General features: G+C 43.1%; 1 protein-coding gene across 1 annotated transcript in view; it reads right to left on the reverse strand.

Annotated features, from left to right (window-relative positions):
* Window positions 1-7030: 7030 nt before the first annotated feature.
* The window catches only part of LOC141103295 (cytochrome P450 2D15-like), a 110430-nt gene continuing 95692 nt past the window's right edge, over window positions 7031-21768 (reverse strand). The window contains exons 8-9 of the mRNA XM_073592721.1: window positions 8700-8841; window positions 7031-8130 (exon numbers count right to left, since the gene is read on the reverse strand). Coding sequence (XP_073448822.1) covers window positions 7949-8130; window positions 8700-8841 — 324 coding nt within the window. The 3' untranslated portion in view covers window positions 7031-7948. The remainder of the gene's footprint in view (window positions 8131-8699; window positions 8842-21768) is intronic.

Below are 21768 nucleotides of genomic sequence, written 5' to 3' on the forward strand. Positions count from 1 at the left end.
GCTAGTCTCCCTAGACCTTTAAGGGAGGAAGCAGAGTATAGACCGTTAGAAAAACTTTTTAGCAAAGAACTGAAGAAGGGTAAAATTGCAGCAATCTATAGAATCTTGGTGAGAGAACTGGGGGCGGAGCTGCCCCCGTTTATCAGGAAATGGGAAGAGGAATTGGGAGCCGTTGTTGATATTGAGGAAGTAAAGGGAATATTAGAGGCAACACATGGAACGGCAGTGGACTCAAAAACCAGAGAGAGCAACTATAAGTGTCTGACTAGATGGTATATGACCCCGGCCAGAGTTAGTACATTCTCTCCGGATAGGTCTCCGAATTGCTGGAGAGGCTGTGCAATTCCAGGAACTATGTCGCACTTGTGGTGGGAATGCCCAAAAATAAAAAAGTGATTAAAATAATTGAGGAAATAACAGGCAAGGTGATCCCCCTCGACCCGTGGGACTGTTTGTTCCATAGGTCGGAAGGGGGAATGAGACGGTACAAAACCTCAATAGTCCCGGTATTATTAAATTCAGCTAAAAATATCATTCCTAAGAAATGGCAGAAGCAAGAAGCGCCGAGGATAGGAGAGTGGGTTGCTAGCGTCAATGAAATTTATGCTCTGGAGCGATTCGAGGCAAGGGATCCTACAGGAAGTGACCATGACACACAAGGGGGTAAATGGGATTGCTGGACCAAATTTAGAAAATCCGAGCGCTATCTAGAAGTAATCACATTGTAGGACGAGACCTGAAACATTAGAAACCGCCAAAGCTTGAAGAGGCGATAGAGACAGCTGCAGGGGCCAGGGAGGGGGAGGAGGGGAGGGGAGAATTTTTGTAAAGATAAGTAGAGAATTGTTTAATTATAACATTTATAAAAAAGTAAAGGATATGCTACAATGATGTGATGATAATGAGCTGGGATAAAAATGAGCTAATTTTGGTGATTTAATCCTCTCAAAGGAACTCGCTGAAGTAGCAAAAAAAAAAATAAAAAATAAATAAATACATAAGTGGTCCATATAGTGAACTTGGTCATGAGTTATTCACTTTAAGGTCATCCCAGAGAACAAGGGGGTACACTTTACATCTGGAGGACAAGAGATTTAATCTCCAAATAAGGAAAGGTTTCTTCACAGTAAGAGCTGTGAAAATGTGGAATAGATTCCCTCAAGAGCTGGCTCTGGCTAGCTCAGCAACTTGCTTTAACAAAATAATGCACATAATATAACTCGATACTAACATTTATAGGTAAAGTTGATACAGGGAATTGCCTCTCGGGGGATCAGGAAGGATTTTTTTCCCCTTCTGGAGCAAATTGGATCATGCTTTGCTGGGGATTTTTGCCTTCCTCTGGATCAACTGTGGGTATAGATTTTTTTTTTTTCTTTGTAATTCCTTTATTTATTTTCAAGATGATACAGTTTAACAGTCAAAAAAAGATGACAGTGGTTATAATAAAAACAGAAACGTGTAACAAATGGGGTTAGATGTTATATCAGCAATGTTAAATATCGATTCCCCCGGCTATGCACTCTGTAGTATACATGTAAGGGTGAAGCTGTGTGATGAAGCTGTCCGTGCGCTATACCAGGGAGGCTTCCAGACTGTTACCTTAATAACCCAATACAGCTAGTATAGCTACTAGGGCCATATAGTAAGAAACACATTCATAGCTGTCTGGGAGGGTTACCTCACAAGTACCAGCTGAGTCCAGCCATGGGACACAACAGACGGGTGATGTAAAATAGGATATTTATGTTATCTGACTAAACCAGCCCACGATTGGGAGCAAATTAGAGAAAGGAGGACAAGGGGAGAGAGGAAGGGCGGGGGGGGGGACAGGACTCCCTGGATGGGAGGGAGGGGGAGTAAAGGGGGGTAAGGTGGAGTGTAGGGGAGAAGGTAGCGGGTAGAGGGGTGAAGAGGGGGGGAGAAAGGAAGCGGAAGATGGGTTCCCCCCCGACTAGGGAGTAACTGAAGCCTCAAGGATCAATCAGGCTGTGCAACCTCTCGGAGGTATGTTTCGGTGAAGATGTAATGTTGCCATGGTTGCCATGTCTCCCGAAAGGTCTCCTCTCTACCGTACAAGGTGGCAGTGAGATCCTCCATGTTTCTTAGTTCATTCACCTTGGCAAACCACAGGGATTTCGTTGGTGGAATCTCCGATCTCCAACACAAGGGGGATGCATGCCTTAGCGACGTTTAATAGCCGGATGGTAAGGGAGGTTTTGTATTTCTTGATGGGTCGCTTAGAGAGGTGCAGCAAGCAAGCCCCGGGATCCCCCTCCAGAGTAACATCAGTCAGGTGCTTGATCGTGCGTGCCACCTCCAGCCAGTAAGGCTGATTTTGGGGCAATCCCAGAAGATGTGGAGCATCGTTCCCTCCTCCGCACCACATCACCAGCAAAGACTGGGGACTTGCGGGAAGAAGCGATGCACAGTAGTAGGCACTCTATACCATCGGGTCATGATTTTATAGCAGGTCTCTTGGACTTTTGGGCAAAGTGTAGGATCTTCTTCCACTGTGAGTCATTGAATCAGACTCCTAAATCCACTTCCCACTTAGAGAGGAAAGGGGGGATAAACCCTTCTGCTGGTGAAATCAGGGAGGAGTAGATTTAAGATAGACAGTGACAGATCGGTTCTCTGCGGTGGCAGATTTGTTCCAGTTCCTTGAGCTGATGTGATATGCCAGAGGCCCGTGTGCACCGGTGCAAAAAGTTACGCAGTTGGAGACCACTCCAGAAGTCTAGCGGGGGGTCTGTAGCAGACACCCCTGCTTCTGCTGTGAGTTGGCCATCCAGGCCCAGAAAGTCGTGAAGGTGAAGCCGCTCCCCGGCAGTCAAACGCCCAAAAATAGGATTTAGACTGGCGGGTGGGAAGTCCGGATTAACCTAGATTGGCACCATAGGGGAGGGTATAGGGGATACTGAGGAGTGTCGGAAGGCATCTCTGGCCACCTGTATTGTGCTACCTAGCGTGGGATGATCAGTGAGGTCCCTCGGCAGAGGGGTGATGATCCATGGCCAGTTCTTGGCCATTGCGTTGGAGTCCTCCAACTCCATCGCCACCCACTGTTTAGCCTCTGCATGGCAATGCAAGTCGACTACTCTAGTAAGATGTACCGCCCTGTAGTAGGCCTTCATGTCTGGGAGGCCAACTCTGCACCTGGGATCCCCATGACTAAGTTCCGTGGGTGGAGTGAAACACATTGGGGGTGTGGCCTGGTTGGAGCTCGGGCTGAGGCTGTCATACACCCTTTTACAGGGTTTTGCAGAGATGTGCGACTACCAGGACTTTTCCCTTTTCCACTATGGAGAGTGTCATGTGTTTTTACATTGCTATGATCATTGCGGGTATATGCAGAGTTTATAGAAATGTCAGAGGACATAATGGCTGAACATTCAAGGAATAGAGGAGAGGATTGTTTAACCACTTCAATATCAGGCACTTCCTGCCCAGACCAATTTTCAGCCTTCAGCGCTCTCACCCTTTGAATGACAATCACCACTGGGTTTTTTATTTTTTGCGATATAAGCGGAAAAAGAGCAAAAATGTTGAAAAGAAAAACACTTTTTTTTAGTTTCTATTGTAAAATTTTGCAAATGAGTATTTTTTGTTCATAAATTTGGCCCAAAATTTATACTGCTACATATCTTTGGTAAAAATAACCTAAATTGGTGGATATTATTTAGTCTGTGAAAGTTATAGAGTCTACAAGCTATGGTGCAAATCACTGAAAATTGATCACATCTGATCTTGCCTGATGTACTGATGGCCCATCTCATTTTTTGAGACCCTAACAAGCCAGGAAAGTACAAATACCCCCTTTTTGGAAAGTAGACAATCCAAGGTACTTACTAAGAGGCATGGTGAGTTTTTTAAGTTGTAATGTTTTCCCACAATTCTTGGGAAAATGAAGAAATTTGTTTTTTTGGGTTTTTTTTACACAAAATTGTCATATTAACAGGTTATTTCTCAAACACAGCATACTGTACGCATTCTTGCAACTACACCCCAAAATACATTCTGCTACTCCTCCTGAGTATGGCGTTACCACGTGTGTGTGAGACTTTTACACAGCCACATACAGAGGCCCAACATTGAAGTAGCACCTTCAGGCCTTCTACGAGCATAAATTGCACACCTCATTTCTCAACCACCTATTACACTTTTGAAGTCCCTGGAGCACCAGGACAATGGAATTGCCCACAAAATGACCCCATTTTGGAAAGCAAACACCCCAATGTATAATCTATGAGGCATAATGAGTCTTTTGAATGGTCCAAGTGCTATTGGCCTGAATTTCTAGTATGGTCATATAGCTTTAGTTAGTTTGTTTATAAGCATATGTGTTTTGGGCACAGCACTGGTTTGAAGAGTGAACATGGAGGTGCTAGAAGATCTAAAGATACACAGTCTCCTATATTTGTTAGAAAGACTTTATTTTGATACAATTTTTGGAAGTATAGTTGGATACATTTGTAGATAATTGTAAAGCGTGGCATAAAAACTTAATGATTTTGAGATTAATGACTGCACTTGAAAAAAATACATTTTCTACATTTGTTAATACATTTTGCAGGAAGTAGATTTACAGTATGAGCTATAAGCATGGTCAACTTTCTGATAAGGCCATCAGGCCATCAAATCCAGCAACAGAGAAACGGGGTGGAAGATCGGTCCTTGGGATAACAATTCTGGCTGATTTGGTAGAGGCCACAGAGTGTCAGCTAATTGACAAAATTGGCCTATCTGGAACAATGAAAATTACTTAATTGCCTAAGCTTTCAATCCTTTGAAGTATATGAGGTAAAGGTTTCAGCGAAGGAAATACATAGATCAGGGCATACCACTCCCATGACGCTACCAGGGCATCATCTGTATCTGCCATTGAGTCCTGGAGACAAATCTTTCCAGTTTCTTAATAAAATCATTTTTACTGGTGTGAGTCTCTCTTTTCAGTGGCCTGTGTTCTTTCCCTCAGTTTGTAGTAGAACAACATTTGGCCTTCTGTTAATTTTCAACATCCTCTTGCTAATAATTATCATTCAAGGGGCTACACACAGAGCTTCCTCTGTTCAGCCCCCATTTGGACCAAGAGATTTAAATCTAGTTTTGTCAGCATTACAAAGACCCTTGTTTGAACCTATTTGGGACATTTCATTGACTTTGTTTTTCTGTAAGATATGCTTTACTGTTGCCATCACTTTTAATGACTTGATGTGATGATGGCTGTCAGTTTTTACCTTTCATGCGCTGTTTTCTTAAAGCGGAGTTCCAGTCCCCAAATTAAATTTTTTTTTTTAAGACTCCACTTCAACTTGCTCCACCTTATATGCAGTCTTTAGATAGTGTTATCACTGTAGTCCTTTTTATTTTTGTTTAAATTCAATAAAAGTATCTGGATCTCAGAAGCTGGCAGGGTTCATCTCCACTGTGGGCTTCTGAAGCCCTCCTGTATCTATTTCCGGGAATCGGTGCAGCTGGCTACCCAGCATGCAACACCCCCCCCCCCCCTGATCTCGCGCCTGCGCAGTAATGCCATCGAGTGGAGCTTGTTCTACTCCTTTTCTGATGGGAAATAGCACGAGATTTCGGTATTAGGTGACACCCAAGGACTCCTGGGATACATGACGCTGATATCCCAAGTGTCCATGGGAAGAGCCTAATGACGTAATCACCTAGGCAGAGGGACCAGGAAGTGCTCCAGAAAATCATAAATTACAGGTATTCTGTATTTAGAGAAAAAAAAGTTACCATTCAAAAGCAAATGGAGGATGGGGATTGGATTTAGAGCAAGTGAAAAAATAAGTGGAACTCCACTTTAAGTAGATTGATCAGACTGTTTGTTATTCTAGAAGCTTCTAAAAGAGGTTATCTGACTTCCATATCCACTATTTCAAAGTGAATTTGATAGGTTTCTGTACAGTCCTATGAGTTGCGAGATGAAGTGCCTCCTTTTCCTCTTAAAGCCTGTCTGTAAGACAGACCTTCCTTCTGTTTATACATTATCTAAGTTCTACAAATGCCTCTAATTCCCTTTTGTTTTGAGTTTTTTCTTGTTGGGCTGGTTCACCTGCATTTTTAGATGTGCCACTGCCCATCCCCCAGTTTGGATTTCTTTTGATGGTCCCCAGGTTCTTTTCATCAAGGCTGTGTTCCTCAATGGATGATACAGAAAATAGAATTGTACTCGCTGTAAAATCCTTTTTCTCAGGGTCCATTGAGGGACACAGCTCTCTTCTCATCATATGTCAGTGTTTTCTCTTTGGACTGCTTATTATAACTGAGAAGATTTGAAATGGGAAGGGTTATAGCTTCAAGGCAGTTTTCTGTGCTATGAGGTCCTCTGTAGTTGGATGAAGTGAACAAAAGCAAATCCAAATGCTTGGCGGATGCAGTCCTCCTCAGACGGGGTAATCCAAAGTGAATGCTACAAAACAAATGAACAAGAAGGCAAACACACCTACTGCATTACCAAAAACATTTATTAGCGATATAAAAAAAATCTGCTCCAAATGGATACTCACAAAGTAGCATCTGATAAAGGCCAATGAAACACAAGATGCCATACGGCATACGTGCGGACACACGTACTCCAATTACACCATGTAGGGGTGCCAAGCTGATGCATTTCAGGGGAGTACCCCCTTTAGAAATAGTCTACCCAAGAGCTAGGGTAGCCTAGCTCTGAGGAAGGGGGTACGCCCCAAAACGCATCAGCTTGATACCCCTACATGGTGTAATTAGAGTACGTGCAGCTGCACTGTATGGTATCTTGTGTTTCATCGGCCTTTATCAGTTGCTACTTTGTGAGTAGTTTTTTTATATCGCTAATAAATGTTTTTGGTAATACACTGGGTGCGTGCTCCTTCTTGACCATTTCTTTTATAACAGGTTGCTTATTATCATCAAAGCAGTGACCCTCAATCTACTTTGGGAAAAGGAATTTACAGTGAGTACAAAAAATCGAGTACACTAACCTGCAATTAATTCTTCCTGCTGTCTAGAACCAATAAGAAGATCTCTCCAAACATCCCATATAACCTTTAGGCTGCATTCACATCTGCACGTTCCGCATACGCAGAAATATGCGGTAAAAAATGTGCCAAGCTCTGCACCTGAAAAAGGTGTAAGAGCTTCATTAAAGCGGGGGTCCACCTATCTATCGTTTTTTTTTTTTAGTTCATTCACAAACTTTTCTTCTCAGCATTACATACTCACATATTGTATGTAATATGTCCGCCTGTGTCAGATTTCGTCGGAAAGAATAACTTATATTATTCACTGCAGGCGGTTTCCATCTTCATTGTGGGCATTTGAAGCCCACAAGCATTTATTTCCTGGATGTGGTGAATGCTGTGCTCCCAGCATTCACCGCTCGTTCCCGCACATGCTCAGTGGCATCCTAGGAAGCCTGAGACTAGCTCCCAGGAGTCTGGGAGAGGCTAGAAACACGCCTACTCCCACGGGAGGAGAACCAGGAAGTGCAAAGAAGAATAGAAAAATAAAAGGTAATTACAGCGATTTAAATTTTTTTAAACGGCATGTCAGCATCTAGGCAAGGAAGAGAATACATACAGATATTGTTCAAAATTTGGGTGGAACCCCGCTTTAACACATTTGTTGAGCATAGGGCAACCCTTTCAAATGAATTAGCTGCCTGATGCTGTTGTGCAAACAACGTGAAAAAAAAAAAACACATTTTCAAAACATGATGGGGCCTAGTGTTTCACTGGCCTGGAAAAAATTCACCCAGGCCAGGAAAACAAATGGCTTAGCTAAAAAGCACAGCCTATCACAAGTGTAACTTGAGTTTATATGAGTCACCAGTAAAAATAAACTTTACCCCCACAAAATAATGAAATGTTTTTTGAATATGCTTGCTTCCTGAGCAGGAGTTAAGTGCTAAGGTACAATGCTTGTAACTTGTTTTACTGCATATTCCAGAATTTTATACTCTGGATATAGCACAGATCGTGTAAGGATGTGGAAACTGTATAAATGCATAGATAGGATCATCTCTTGGACGAGGCAGATTATTTGGTATCTCATAAGTAAATTGCTGTAGGAGAGTTGTAAAGAAAAGGAAAAGTTCCATTCTGGCTAGCTGTTCTCCCAGACAAGCCCGTCGACCTACAAAAAAAATGATTACAGGGATAGTATTGCTGTTTATATCTTCTTTTACTTTTTACATAATGTAAAAGCTCACATGATTGTAATGTGGTACAGACAATTTTATAAAACATTTCTGCAGAAAAGAGGCATTAGGAAGATGCTGCCTATTTTGCTAGATCCTTTTCAGAATGCCTTTTAAACACCTGCTTTAATAGGCAGGGTTAAAACACAGTAATGGATCACTATGTATGTAGCACAATAGGCTGCTAACACTTGTTAGTGTATAGTACCCCTCTATCTAAGCAGATTCCCCTGCCATTGTGCTTATGATGATCAATAAGTTTTTTGATACAATGTTGAGATTCAAATGCATTAACATTGCAGATAACATGACATGAAATAAGCCATTATCTTTAGAGAATATGGGAGCTCAAACTTTTTCTATCTGGTTAATTATGGTATGATTCATTCATGACTTGTGGAAGTGCACATACATTTACTGATCCCCCAATGATTCTCACAAATCATATCTTTGTAATACCAGCATAAAGTTAATTTTTTTTTGCCCTGTTTAATGTATACAGTACCTGCTGAAAATGGAATGAAAGCCTCTCGCTTTACAAACTTGCCGTTTTCATCAAGGAAATGCTTTGGAGAAAACTGGTATGGCTTTTCCCAGACCTGGTTATCTTTCAGCACAGAGGATAAATTGGTGAAGATAGTAGTTCCCTTAAAAAAATAAAACAATAAGCAGATTTGGAATAATTATTTCACCTAACCTGCTACAGGTGTTACATAATAGGGTGAGGTTGAAAAAAGACATTACATCACACACATAGGTTGTGAACAAAAGTCTGCAGTTAGAGGTTAGTGAATATGCATGGGTTCAGTTTTCGACCATTTGTCGTACTCATCGGGTCTGAAAATTGTAAACTTGGGGTGAATCTGGAAAAATAATTCTGCCCATTTTCATTGCTAATAGGCAAGGGATTAACAAACAAAGGGCATAGGGAACTGGGTATTGCCCTGGGAGACATGTATGAATGCAAAATTACATTTTAAAAAATACCATTAAGCAGGGAGAAAGAAAGTAAGCTGTTTAACAGACAGTGTCAGTGACAATGCATTCTAGCAGAATATGGCCTGCAGCTGACTAAGCTGAGATGCTAGCTGCTTCTACGTTGCCTTATCATGGGCGAATTAAAGCTTTGTGACTAAAGCTGGCCATAGACATAGCGATTTTCTTTCCTGCAATCACAGTCAGTGTTGATGGAGGAATCCCTCCCATGGAGCCATCGTGTTCTCCCTGCAGGGGGAGCCATTCCCGCTGGGAGAACACAGTGATTACTGCTAGCCACTAGCAATAATTGCATGTAAAATCTGAGAGGCTGGTTGTATCCAAGTTGATCGATCAAAGCTTGGCTTGTTCCTGCTGAACCGGTCAAAATTCTAACCATTTACGGCCCGCTTTAGCCTGAGAGGAACTGAGCCTTGGGCGAGTCCATAATTAGTAGGTAGATGAACAATCTGTACTCTGAGAAATTCACCCCCCCAAACATTTCTCCCTTGCTCTCCTTTTTCTCCCACATCTCTCTCTTTCCTCTCACTCTCCCCCCTCCCTCTCTTTACCCCCTCCCTCCTCACTTCCCCCTCCATCTCCTCCCCCTCAACTTCCCCCACTCTCCACCTTTCTCCTTACCTCTACTTAGTCCTGACCAAAGCGTTCATTGTTTAAACAGCTGCTGTTAAATAAGTTGGACTGTAAGCACTTGCCAACCAGCCGCCGCAGTTATACTGTGGCAGGGCGGCTCTATGTTCAAATCGTCATACCGGTACAGCGCTTCATGTAATAGATACAGTGAGCACGTGTACGGCGTCGGAGCTGATGCGCGTGGCCGCTGGCCACCCGAAATCACTCCACAGGGAGGCCGAATGGGGATCTGCCTGTGTAAACAAAGCAGATCCCCATTTTGACAGGGGAGTGCAGTGAGATCGTCTGTTCATAGTGATCAGAGACAGCGATCTCTCTGTACTCCCAGTCAGTACACTCGCCCCACAGTTAGAAACACCTCCCCAGGACACACTTAACCCCTTGATCGCCCCCTAGTTGGTGCGTCTACCATCTGAATCATGAAATTGTCCTGCAAGACATTTAGGAACTAGCGATCCTTAGACAAATGCGTGGTTCCCCCATTATGATAACATATTCCAGAGGGAAGTATTGGGGGCATTATTGGTAGGTTGACTAAAGCACATAAACCCAAGGTATGTATAGTAGCAAGTCCTAGTTGCAATCTCGGAGCACCCAATAAGAGGACAATATGCGACCAGTCTAAACTATGTGGCATGTTCACCAATGCCAGGAGCCTGGCGAACAAGATGGGTGAACTAGAGATACTGTTGTACGAGGAGGATTTGGGTTCGTGGGAACTTCAGAGACCTGGTTCAACAGCTCTCATGATTGGCTGGTAACTATTCAAGGGTATACCCTTTATTGCAAGGCTAGAGAGGGTAAAAAGGGGGAGGGGTATGCCTATATATCAAGAATAATGTACAAGTGAATTTGAGAGATGACATCACTAAGGGAGCTAGGGAGGAGGTGGAATCCTTATAGGTAGAGCTCCAAAGGGATGAAGCTAAGGGGAAAATAATACTGGGAGTATGCTATAGGCCCCCTAACCTGAGGGAGGAAAGGGAGACAGATCTCCTATCACAATTTGGATTAGCAGCAAGGATGGGAAGTTACATAGTAGGTGAGATCAAAAAAAGACGCAAGTCCATCAAGTCCAACCTATGTGTGTGATTATATGTCAGTATTACCTTGTATATCCCTGTATGTTGTGGTCGTTCAGGTGCTTATCTAATAGTTTCTTGAAACTATCGATGCCCCGTGCTGAGACCACCACCCGTGGAAGGGAATTCCACAAGGATAGAAAGTGTTATCATAATGGGGGATTTTAATTATCCAGTCATAGACTGGGCGGAGGGAACCACGCATTCATCTAAGGCACGCCAGTTCCTAAATGTCTTGCAGGACAATTTTATGGGTCAGATGGTAGAGACATGCATCCAACACAAAATAGTCCCTAGAGGACTAAGAGACAAAACCATCCCAGCCGAGCATTTACATAATGATAGATTCCTTCCGAAATGGAAGGAACTATGCATCAATCATGGTATAGCAGTCATGACCCTAATTGAAGAGGGGGAAAAATTCAAATGACAGAATTAAAAAATAAAATAGAAGAAAGTGCTAGGGGGTTAGATCTACTAAAAGAAGAGGAAGAGTTTTCTAGACAAAATGATTTATTAAAAAAAGAAATAGAAAAAGTACAACAAAACTTGAAAGCAACTAAACAATCAAAATACAGGAGAGATACCTTAGACTTTGAGAAAGACCAGGCCTTTGACTTAACTATTAGAAGAGGAAGGAGTGGTTCAATAAGAAGAGGCTCTAGATCTCAATCACGTAATAGAAGAGATAGATCCCCTTCCCTGGTAGAGGAGAATAGTAATAACAAAACAGTGACTTTTTTAGAGGAGGAGGGGGTGCAGGAAAAAAGAACAACCACCCCCTCAATGAACAATCCATCACAAAAGAAACAAAGCGAAAACAAAGGACAGCAAGGGAACAACTCAAAGCAACAAACGAGGAGCTTACGAGCAAGAAGCCAAAACCGTTAAAAGTAACATCTGATGACGTCATATCAGGAGAGGACAGAACAGTCATTAATTTATCCTCATTCCCCCTAGCTAAAAGACACATTCAGTTACTAAAACATGGAATGTCTTTCTCACCAGTAAGTTCCATGGATGAATTTACTGTCTATAAAGATGTGGTGTTATACCTCAGAAAAGTATTCTTTAGATCACTATATGAACAAGACGGACCCATGGAACTTAATAATGGTGACCTTGATGAAGATGATCAAAACGCGATTGACATCCTCAACTCCTTACTACAGGAAAATGAAAAATCTAAAACAACAAATCACCCAACCAGGAGACTAGCGAATCTAAATATAAGATCCACAAAAATGCCATCGCTAGGCAAAAATAAATGGCTGAGCATGTTCTTGGAAATGGTCCAGGCTGACTTGGAAAAAAATTCCTTGGAAAATGATAGGTCATGACAATCTTACCCCAACAGAACGTCAAGCATTAAAGGAACTGAAGGAGGCGAAACAAGTCATAATTAAAAGAAGTGACAAGGGTGGTAACATTGTCCTTATGGACGATGAAGACTACGAAAGAGAAGCCAATCGCCTATTGGGAGATTCTAACACTTATCAAAAATTAGATCATGATCCCTTCCCGGGAGTAGTACGAGAACTGAACAGTAAACTAGACGATGCAGTAGAGGCGGGATTATTAACGAAAAAGGAATTTGAATACCTTTCAGTAGATGATTATAATGTCCCTACCTTCTACTGCATCCCTAAAGTTCATAAGTCTCTGGAGAAACCTCCAGGGAGACCAATCGTTTCAGCCATCCGAGGACCCTTGGACAGAATAGGAAAATATCTGGACTTCCTGCTAAAAAATATGGTAAACAAACTAAAATCGTTCATACAGGACACACGCCATGTGTTGGCCAAAGTAGCAGATTTGAGAGTTGTTGAGGAAGCATGGTTGGTAAGTATCGATGTAGAGTCATTGTATACATCGATACCACATACCTGGGGAATAGCAGCAGTTAAAGGATTCTTGGAAAAAACTTTCCCAGAATTTGGGCCTCAAAATGAATTTCTTATTGAGCTTCTGGAGTTTGCGTTGAACAACAATTTCTTCCAGTTCTCCAAAAAATTCTATCAACAGATTAAAGGCACCTCAATGGGAGCAGCATGGGCACCAGCCTACGCGTGCCTCCACTTGGGGAGCTGGGAAGAAGAGGAAGTGTTTGGCCATCCGATGTACCTCGGCCATGTGCATACATGGCTGAGGTACATCGATGATGTGCTGGTCGTGTGGGTGGGTGATATCAACTCTTTACATGAATTTGTTGCAGAACTCAACACCAATCAGCGCAACATACGGTTGACCTACGTATACGACCAGCACAAACTGTTCTTTCTAGACCTGACCATCAAACTTGAAGATGGTAGAGTGAATACCTGTACCTACCGTAAACAGACGGCAGCAAATACACTACATAGGGCAGATAGTGACCATCCCCCCTGGCTTAAAAATGGAATCCCCACAGGACAGTTCATTAGAATAAAGCGAAACTGTTCCAATGTTAAAGACCTGACCAGGGAATCAAAAGAACTATACAAAAGATTCTGGGAAAGGGGGTACTCGCACCGCCAGATTTGCAGAGCAAAACGAAAAGCGGCAGCACGAACTAGGGAAAGCCTACTAACTATGAATGAAAAACGTGTACCATCAAAAATAACAAAACCAAGCCCCGTGAGACTTATCACCACTTATGGAGCACAATGGGGCTCAGTACGCAAAGCATTGGAAAAGAACTGGAATGTTTTATTAAAAAACAAAAATATAGCTAAAATAGTGGGAGATAGGCCCAAAATGGTAGCCCGAAGATCAAAGAGTCTAGGGGACATACTGATTCATTCGGAATTCACCAAACAACAAAACCCCACTTGGCTGTCCAACTTCCCACGCAGTAGGGGTATGTTTCCGTGTACAAAATGCCAGATGTGCCCACTTGTTGAGAGAACAGACAAATTCTGGGATGCAAAAGGAGAAAAAGAATACAAAATCAAGGAACTAATAAACTGCTCCACCTCTAAGGTGATATACATGATCACTTGTCCATGCCCTAAAATCTACATAGGGAAGACCAAAAGGCCCCTCAAGGTCAGGATGGGGGAACACATAAGAGACATCAAAAAGGAGAGGGAGAGAATACTGAAGGGGGTGCAGAAAGAGAAAAAAGAAGAACGCCCGGTGGCCAAACACTTCGCACAACACCATCAGGGAGAAATAGAAGGCCTAAAGGTAAAAGGTATATATGTCCTGAAGTTACCAGAGAGGAGAGGGGACTTTGACTGTATCCTTTTACAAAAAGAAAAATGGTGGATATACACTTTAAAATCTTTAGCACCCCTAGGTATGAATACCGAACTAAACTTGCAACCCTTTTTGGACCGATAAGCCAGCTTAGAAATAAAAACGAATATATCCTTGAAATATTCACCATTGGCATAGTTAGATATTCTAAAGACTTTTTCTAAAACAAAATTCATTCCCCCTTCCTTTTTCCCCTTTTCCCTCCTTTCCCCCCCCCATCCCCCTCCCCACTTTTTCTCCTTTTTCCCCCCACCCTTCCTTCCCCAATCCCCCCCCTCTTCTCCTTTCCCCCTCCCCTCCTTTCCCCCCCCTTCCCTGGAGATCTCTCCCTCCTTAAAATTCCCCTCTTTCCCTCCTCCCCCACCTTCCTCCCCCCCTTCCCTTCTCCCTACAATAAGATACAATAAAATATATGACAATGGCCGCAATTAAGGGACCGGATTAATCTTAGGGTATGTTATGTTTTATTGATGTTTCATTATGTTGTTGTTACTCTTGTGAAACTCCGCCCCCCCACCTTACAAAGTAAGAACTGAATAAGATCTCCCTAGAACCCCCCAGAAAGTAAACCGCAAAACTAAGATCTAAAATGCTTAATGCATTTATAACTGGAAGTGGAAACGTATAAAATAGCAAAAGGAATGCCAACTTTAAACAAATAGAGAAAACACCGAAATACTAAAGAAACACTAAAAGAACATGGAAATATTGCAGATGAAGGGAAAGACAACTATCCAAACTGTGATACGAGTTTGTCCTTAATTTTCTTGAATGAAAACGAGGGAAGGAGAAGCGAACATACCTAGAGTTACTATAAAGGAGAGGTATGGATCAGCCCTCGGAACGCCCAGTCGAAGCTACGTGACTCACATGTTGCGAAACGCGTTGGCGTTAAGCTAGATGCAGGGCTGCCGTGTCAGTGACCCCCGAGGTACCGCGCTGTAGCGGAGGAATGGGGGAGCAATGAGTTATCCCATATGGGATGACAGAGTGAGCGGAGCTGCAAGCAAGCTTACTATAAGCTATAAATCATCACTGAAAGGGAGAACAGTGGGACAGTGAACGATTAACCACCTTACAATTAGGACATCTGATCCATATGTGAAGGAGCGGCTATCGAATGCAGCAGGATGAAGAGACAAACTATTCAGCGCAGCGTGTATGCAAGGCTGCCGTATCTGTGATTCAACACTCTCCATCAGCTGCTTCATTATTCAAACACTAACAGCCGGGAAAGACAAGAAGCTTGTCAGAGTCCACATAAGAAACGAAGGTGGTAATGTACCAACAAACATTTATTTTACTTATCCCACAGTACCCCATCTCTATCAATGTGATTGAAATGTCTAGTAAAGTTTGCATGTTCAGCGGGCCAAGTTAGGCTTTCGGAAGAGCTGAGAAACAGCGGACTATCAGTTTAACTTTGTTACTATCACCGAACATTCATATGCACACAAGCATATGTAACAACAGCCAAACCTACCTGATTGGAACTGTGACTAGTACCCTGTGCAATCCCTAGTACATCCATACTCAGATCGTACCAAAATAAATGGAATAACCAAAGAGGACCTTTTCAACATTTATCTGCGGGACACACACAGATCTAGACATTGCAGTTTCTTTCACCACTCAATTACCGCCCCATTTACCGCCCCCCATATCACACTAAGACTCCCATTACTCAGCCAATTTAAAATAATAATAATAACAATATCCCCGGGGACCACTCCTGCACAGCACTCCCGACTTAATGTATTTAATCAGATTTCTGTTTGAAGTGATAACATTGGCATTTTGCCAACGGGACTGCTAGGCAGAAGTGGATCACCTCAGGCGCCTGCATTGTGTGTTATGTGTTATTTGTTATATGTGTGTATTGTTAGTCTATAGATCTGTCATCTGTGATTCTGATACATCGTATGTAATACACATTTGATGTATCTTTCTTTTTAATGATGTGTCATTTAAAGACTTGAAGTTGCTAACAGACATGGAAAGTAACTTAATATTTTTTATTGATATCTCTGGTATTTAAACCATAATAAAATTTTGATACTTTATTTCTTACATTGATCTCGTTTAATACCCTTTCTGACCAAAAGTAGCTGTCTTTTCCTATCCTAGGGATGCCCAAACCTATGGACCTCCCAAAGGATAGATCCTTTTTTCTAGATGGTAGACGCACCAACTAGAAATAAAGCATTACTGGATATACTGATTATCGACAATACAGACCTGATCACGGATGTGGAAATACGGGGCAATTTAGGTAACAGTGATCACAGATCAATTGGCTTCAGTATAAATCACACAAATAGGAAACATAAGGGGAATACAAAGACACTGAATTTCAAAAGAGACAACTTCCCTAAACTACGAACCTTGCTAGAAGGCATAAATTGGGATAATATCTTCAGAACAAAGAACACGGAGGAGAGATGGGTTTGCTTTATGACCATAATAAATAAGTGCATTAGCCAATACATCCCACTGGGTAATCAATTTAAAAGAGCGAACAAAAGTCCTGGATGGCTTAACTTCAATGTAAAAATCCATAAAAAAAGCAAAGGAGAAGGCCTTCAAAAAATACAAGGTTGAGGGATCATCATCAGCATTCAGACTTTATAAAGAATGCAACAAGAAATGTAAGGGTCCAATAAGGACGGCTAAGATAGAACATAAAAGACACATAGCGGAGGCAAGCAAAAAAAATCCCAAGTAATTCTTTAAGTATGTAAACAATAAAAAAGGGAGGACAGACCATATTGGCCCCATAAAGAATGAGGAAGGACATCTGGTTACAAAGGATGAGGAGATGGCGAAGGTATTGAATTTATTCTTCTCCTCAGTCTTCAAGGGAATTGGGGGGCTTCAGTAACCAAAACTGCAGTGTTTATCCTCATGACACATCACAGGAAGCACCTCCGTGGTTAACAGAGGACAAAATTAAAATTAGACTTGGGAAACTTAACATTAATAAATCACTGGAACCAGGTGACTTGCACCCGAGGGTACTTAGGAAACTCAGTCAAGTACCGTATTTATCGGCGTATAACACGCACTTTTTTCCCCTTAAAATAAGGGGAAAATCGTGGGTGTGTGTTATATGCCGATCCCCCGCTAATCCCCGCTGTGAGCGGAGGAGCGAACCACCGAGATACACATAGCCGAGTGTACTCGGCTCCGCTCACAGTCACGCCCCGTCCCGCCCTATGATAGAGATAACACAGGGACTGGGCGTGACTGATTCTAGCCGAGTACACTCGGCTATGATCTCGGCAGCTCGCGGCTACTCTTGGCTCCGCTCACAGTCACGCCCAGTCCCGCCATTGGACCTGTGTTATGTCCATCGTAGGGTGGGACTGGGCGGGACTGCGAGAGGAGCCGAGAGCCGCCGAAATACACCGGACATCCGACTCTGTATCTCGGCGGCACCATTTTTAAACTGGAAAGCTGCAATGACACTGGGGCAAGGCTACACTGACAAGACTACACTGACAAGGCTGCAAATGACACTGGACAAGGCTGCAGATGGACACTGATGAGGCTTCATTGATGGGCCTTTAAATGTAAGTTTTTTTTCCTTAAACTTCCCTCCTAAAAGTTTTTTTCCTTAAAATTCCCTCCTAAACTTGGGGTGCGTGTTATATGCCGATAAATACGATAATTGCCAGACCATTGTTCCTCATTTTTACTGACAGTCTACTGACTGGAATGGTACCAGCTGATTGGAGAAAAGCCAATGTAGCACCAATATTTAAAAAGGGCCCTAAATATATCCCTGGGAATTAAAGACCAGTTAGCCTAACATCAATAGCATGTAAACTCTTTGAGGGGACGATAAGGGGCTATATACACAAGATTTTAGTAATGAGAACGGTATCATTAGCAGTAATCAGCATGGATTCATGAAGAATCTTTCTTACAAAACCAATCTATTAACCTTCTATGAGGAGGTGAGTTGCCAGCTAGATAAAGGAAGGCCCGTAGACGTGGTGTATCTGGATTTTGCAAAAGCATCTGACACAGTTCCCCATAAATGTTTACTGTACAAAATAAGGTCCGTTGGCATGGACCATAGGGGGTGAGTACATGGATTGAAAACTGGCTACAAAGGAGAGTTCAGAGGGTGGTGATAAATGGGGAATACTCGGAATGGTCAGGGGTGGGTAGTGGGGTCCCCCAGGGTTCTGTGCTTGGACCAATCCTGTTTAATTTGTTCATGAACGACCTGGAGGATGGGGTAAACAGTTCAATCTCTGTATTTGCGGACGATACTAAACTAAGCCGGGCAGTAACTTAGTAAGCTAAGCAGGATGTGGAAACCTTGCAAAAAGATCTGAACAAATTAATGGGGTGGGCAAGTACATGGCAAATGAGGTTTAATGTAGAAAAATGTCAAATAATGCATTTGGGTGGCAAAAATATGAATGCAATCTATATACTGGGGGGAGAACCTCTTGGGGAATCTAGGATGGAAAAGGACCTAAGGGTCTTAGTAGATGATAGGCTTAGCAATGGCATGCAATGCCAAGCTGCTGCTAACAAAGCAAACAGAATATTGGCATGCATTAAAAAGGGGATTAATTCCAGAGATAAAACGATAATTCTCCCGCTCTACAAGACTCTAGTCCGGCCGCACCTAGAGTATGCTGTCCAGTTCTGGGCACCAGTCCTCAAGAAGGATGTACTGGAAATGGAGCGAGTACAAAGAAGGGCAACAAAGCTAATGAAGGGTCTGGAGGATATTAGTTATGAGAAAAGGTTGCGAGCACTGAACTCTCTGGAGAAGAGACGCTTGAGAGGGGATATGATTTCAATTTACAAATACCATACTGGTGAGTGGTGACCCACAATAGGGATAAAACTTTTTCGCAGAAGGGAGTTTAACAAGACACATGGTTACTCATTAAAATTATAAGAAAAGAGGTTTAACCTTAAACTACGTAGAGGGCTCTTTACTGTAAGAGCGGCAAGGATGTGGAATTCCCTTCCACGGGTGGTGGTCTCAGCACGGGGCATCGATAGTTTCAAGAAACTATTAGATAAGCACCTGAACGACCACAACATACAGGGATATACAAGGTAATACTGATATATAATCACACACATAGGTTGGACTTGATGGACTTGCGTCTTTTTTTGATCTCACCTACTATGTAACTTCCCATCCTTGCTGCTAATCCAACTTGTGATTGGAGATCCGTATCCCCCTCCTCCCTCAGGTTAGGGGGCCTATAGCATACTCCCAGTAATATTTTCCCCTTAGCTTCATCCCTTTGGAGCTCTACCCATAAGAATTCCACCTCCTCCCTAGCTTCCTTAGTGATGTCATCTCTCACATTCACTTGTACATTATTCTTGATATATATAGGCATACCCCTCCCCCTTTTTTCCCTCTCTATCCCTGCGATAAAGGGTATACCCTTAAATGGTTGCCAGCCAATCATGAGAGCTGTTGAACCAGGTCTCTGAAATTTCCACAAAATCCAAATCCTCCTTGTACAACAGTATCTCTAGTTCACCCATCTTGTCCGCCAGGCTCCTGGCATTGGTGAACATGCCACGTAGTTTAGACCGGTCGCATACTATCCTCTTGTTGGGTGTTCCGAGATTGCAACTAGGACTTGTTACTATACTTACCTCGGGTTTATGTACTTTAGTCAACCTACCACTAATGCCCCCAATACTACCCTCTGGAATATGTTCCGTGCGGACTCTCTCTACCTCTGGGCCCTTCCCCCGTCATCTAGTTTAAAAACCCCTCTAACTTTTTGCCCATCTTTATTCCCAGCTGATCTGCACCCTCCTCATTTAGGTGCAGTCCGTCCCTTCTATAGTACTGGTGATCGACTGAGAAGTCGGCCCAGTCCTCCAGGAACCCAAACCCCTCATTACTACACCAGCTCTTTAGCCACTTGTTTACTTCCCTAATCTCCGTCTGCCTTTCTGGCGTTAACCCCTTCCCTGCCAGTGTCATTTATACAGTAATCAGTGCATTTTTATAGCACTGATCTCTGTATAAATGTCACCGGTCTCCAAAAAGTGTCAAAAGTGTCCAATCTGTCTGCCGCAATGTTGCAGTCCCACTAAAAATCACTGATCACCGCCATTACTAGTAAAAAATAAAAAATAAAAAAATTAAAATGCCAATATACGCTTATTGCGATTTTTTTTTTTTTTTTTTTAGCAAAAATATGTAGCAGTACATATTGGCCTAAACCGATGAAGAAATTAGTTTTTTTTTATTTTTTGGGGATATTTATTATAGCAAAACGTTAAAAATATTGGTTTTGTTTCAAAAAACTACAGAGGTGACCAAATACAACCAAAAGAAAGCTCTATTTGTGAGAAAAAAGGTTTGTTTGGGTACAACATTGCATGATCGCGCAATTGTCAGTTAAAGCGACACAGTGCCGTCTTGCAAAAAAATGGCCTGATCATTAAGGGGTAAATCCTTCCAGGGCTGAGGTGGTTAAAGCGGAGCTCCAGGCTCCTTAAAAAAAAAAATAAAAGTCAGCAGCTGCAAATACTGTAGCTGCTGACTCTTAATATTAGGATACTTGTCTGTTCACAAATCCAGCAGTATTTTCACCCGAGCCACGTAGTTTAGACCGGTCGCATACTATCCTCTTATTGGGTGTTCCGAGATTGTAACTAGGACTTGTTACTATACTTACCTTGGGTTCATGTGCTTTAGTCAACCTACCACTAATGCCCCCAATACTACCCTCTGGAATATGTTCCGCACTGACTCTCTCTACCTCTGGGCCCTCCCCCGTCACCTAGTTTAACCACTTCCCGCCTGCCCTATAGCGGATTGACGTCCGGGAAGTGGTTCTGTTATCCTGACTGGGCGTCATATGACATCCAGCAGGATAACATGCCGCCGCGCGCCCCCGGGGGCGCGCATCGCGGCGATCGGTGGAGCGGTGTGTCAGCCTGACACACCGCTCCACCGATCTTGGTAAAGAGCCTCCGGCGGAGACTCTTTACCACGTGATCAGCCGTGTCCAATCACGGCTGATCATGCTGTCAATGGGAAGAGCCGTTGATCGGCTCTTCCTCACTCGCGTCTGACAGACGCGAGTAGAGGAGAGCCGATCGGCGGTTCTCCTGACAGGGGGGGTCTGCGCTGATTGTTTATCAGCGCAGACCCCCCTCAGATCACCGCACTGGACCACCAGGGATCGCCACTAGGACCACCAGGGAAGGGGCAACATGTGGATGGCCAGGTATGTACCCCATGGCCATCCACATGTGCCAAATGTGCCCAATCTGTGCCAATCAGTGCCCACAAATGGGCACTGATTGGCACCATTATGTCCAAGATCTGCCCTGCAATGCCCCCAATGTTTTATCAGTGCCACCCGTCATTGCCCATCGGTGCCACCTGTCAGTGCCCATCAGTGCCCACCTATCAGTGCCCATCAGTGCCACACATCAGTGCCACCCATAAGTACCCATCAGTGCCACCCATATGTACCAATAAATGCCACCTACAAGTGCCCATTAGTGCCGCCTACGAGTGCCCATCAGTGCCACCTATGAGTGCCCATTGGTGCCACCTATGAGTGCCCATCAGTGCCGCATACCAGTGCCACCTATCAGTGCCACCTA

Source organism: Aquarana catesbeiana, linkage group LG07 (assembly GCF_042186555.1).
Source record: "Aquarana catesbeiana isolate 2022-GZ linkage group LG07, ASM4218655v1, whole genome shotgun sequence".
In the NCBI taxonomy this organism is placed as follows: domain Eukaryota; kingdom Metazoa; phylum Chordata; class Amphibia; order Anura; family Ranidae; genus Aquarana; species Aquarana catesbeiana.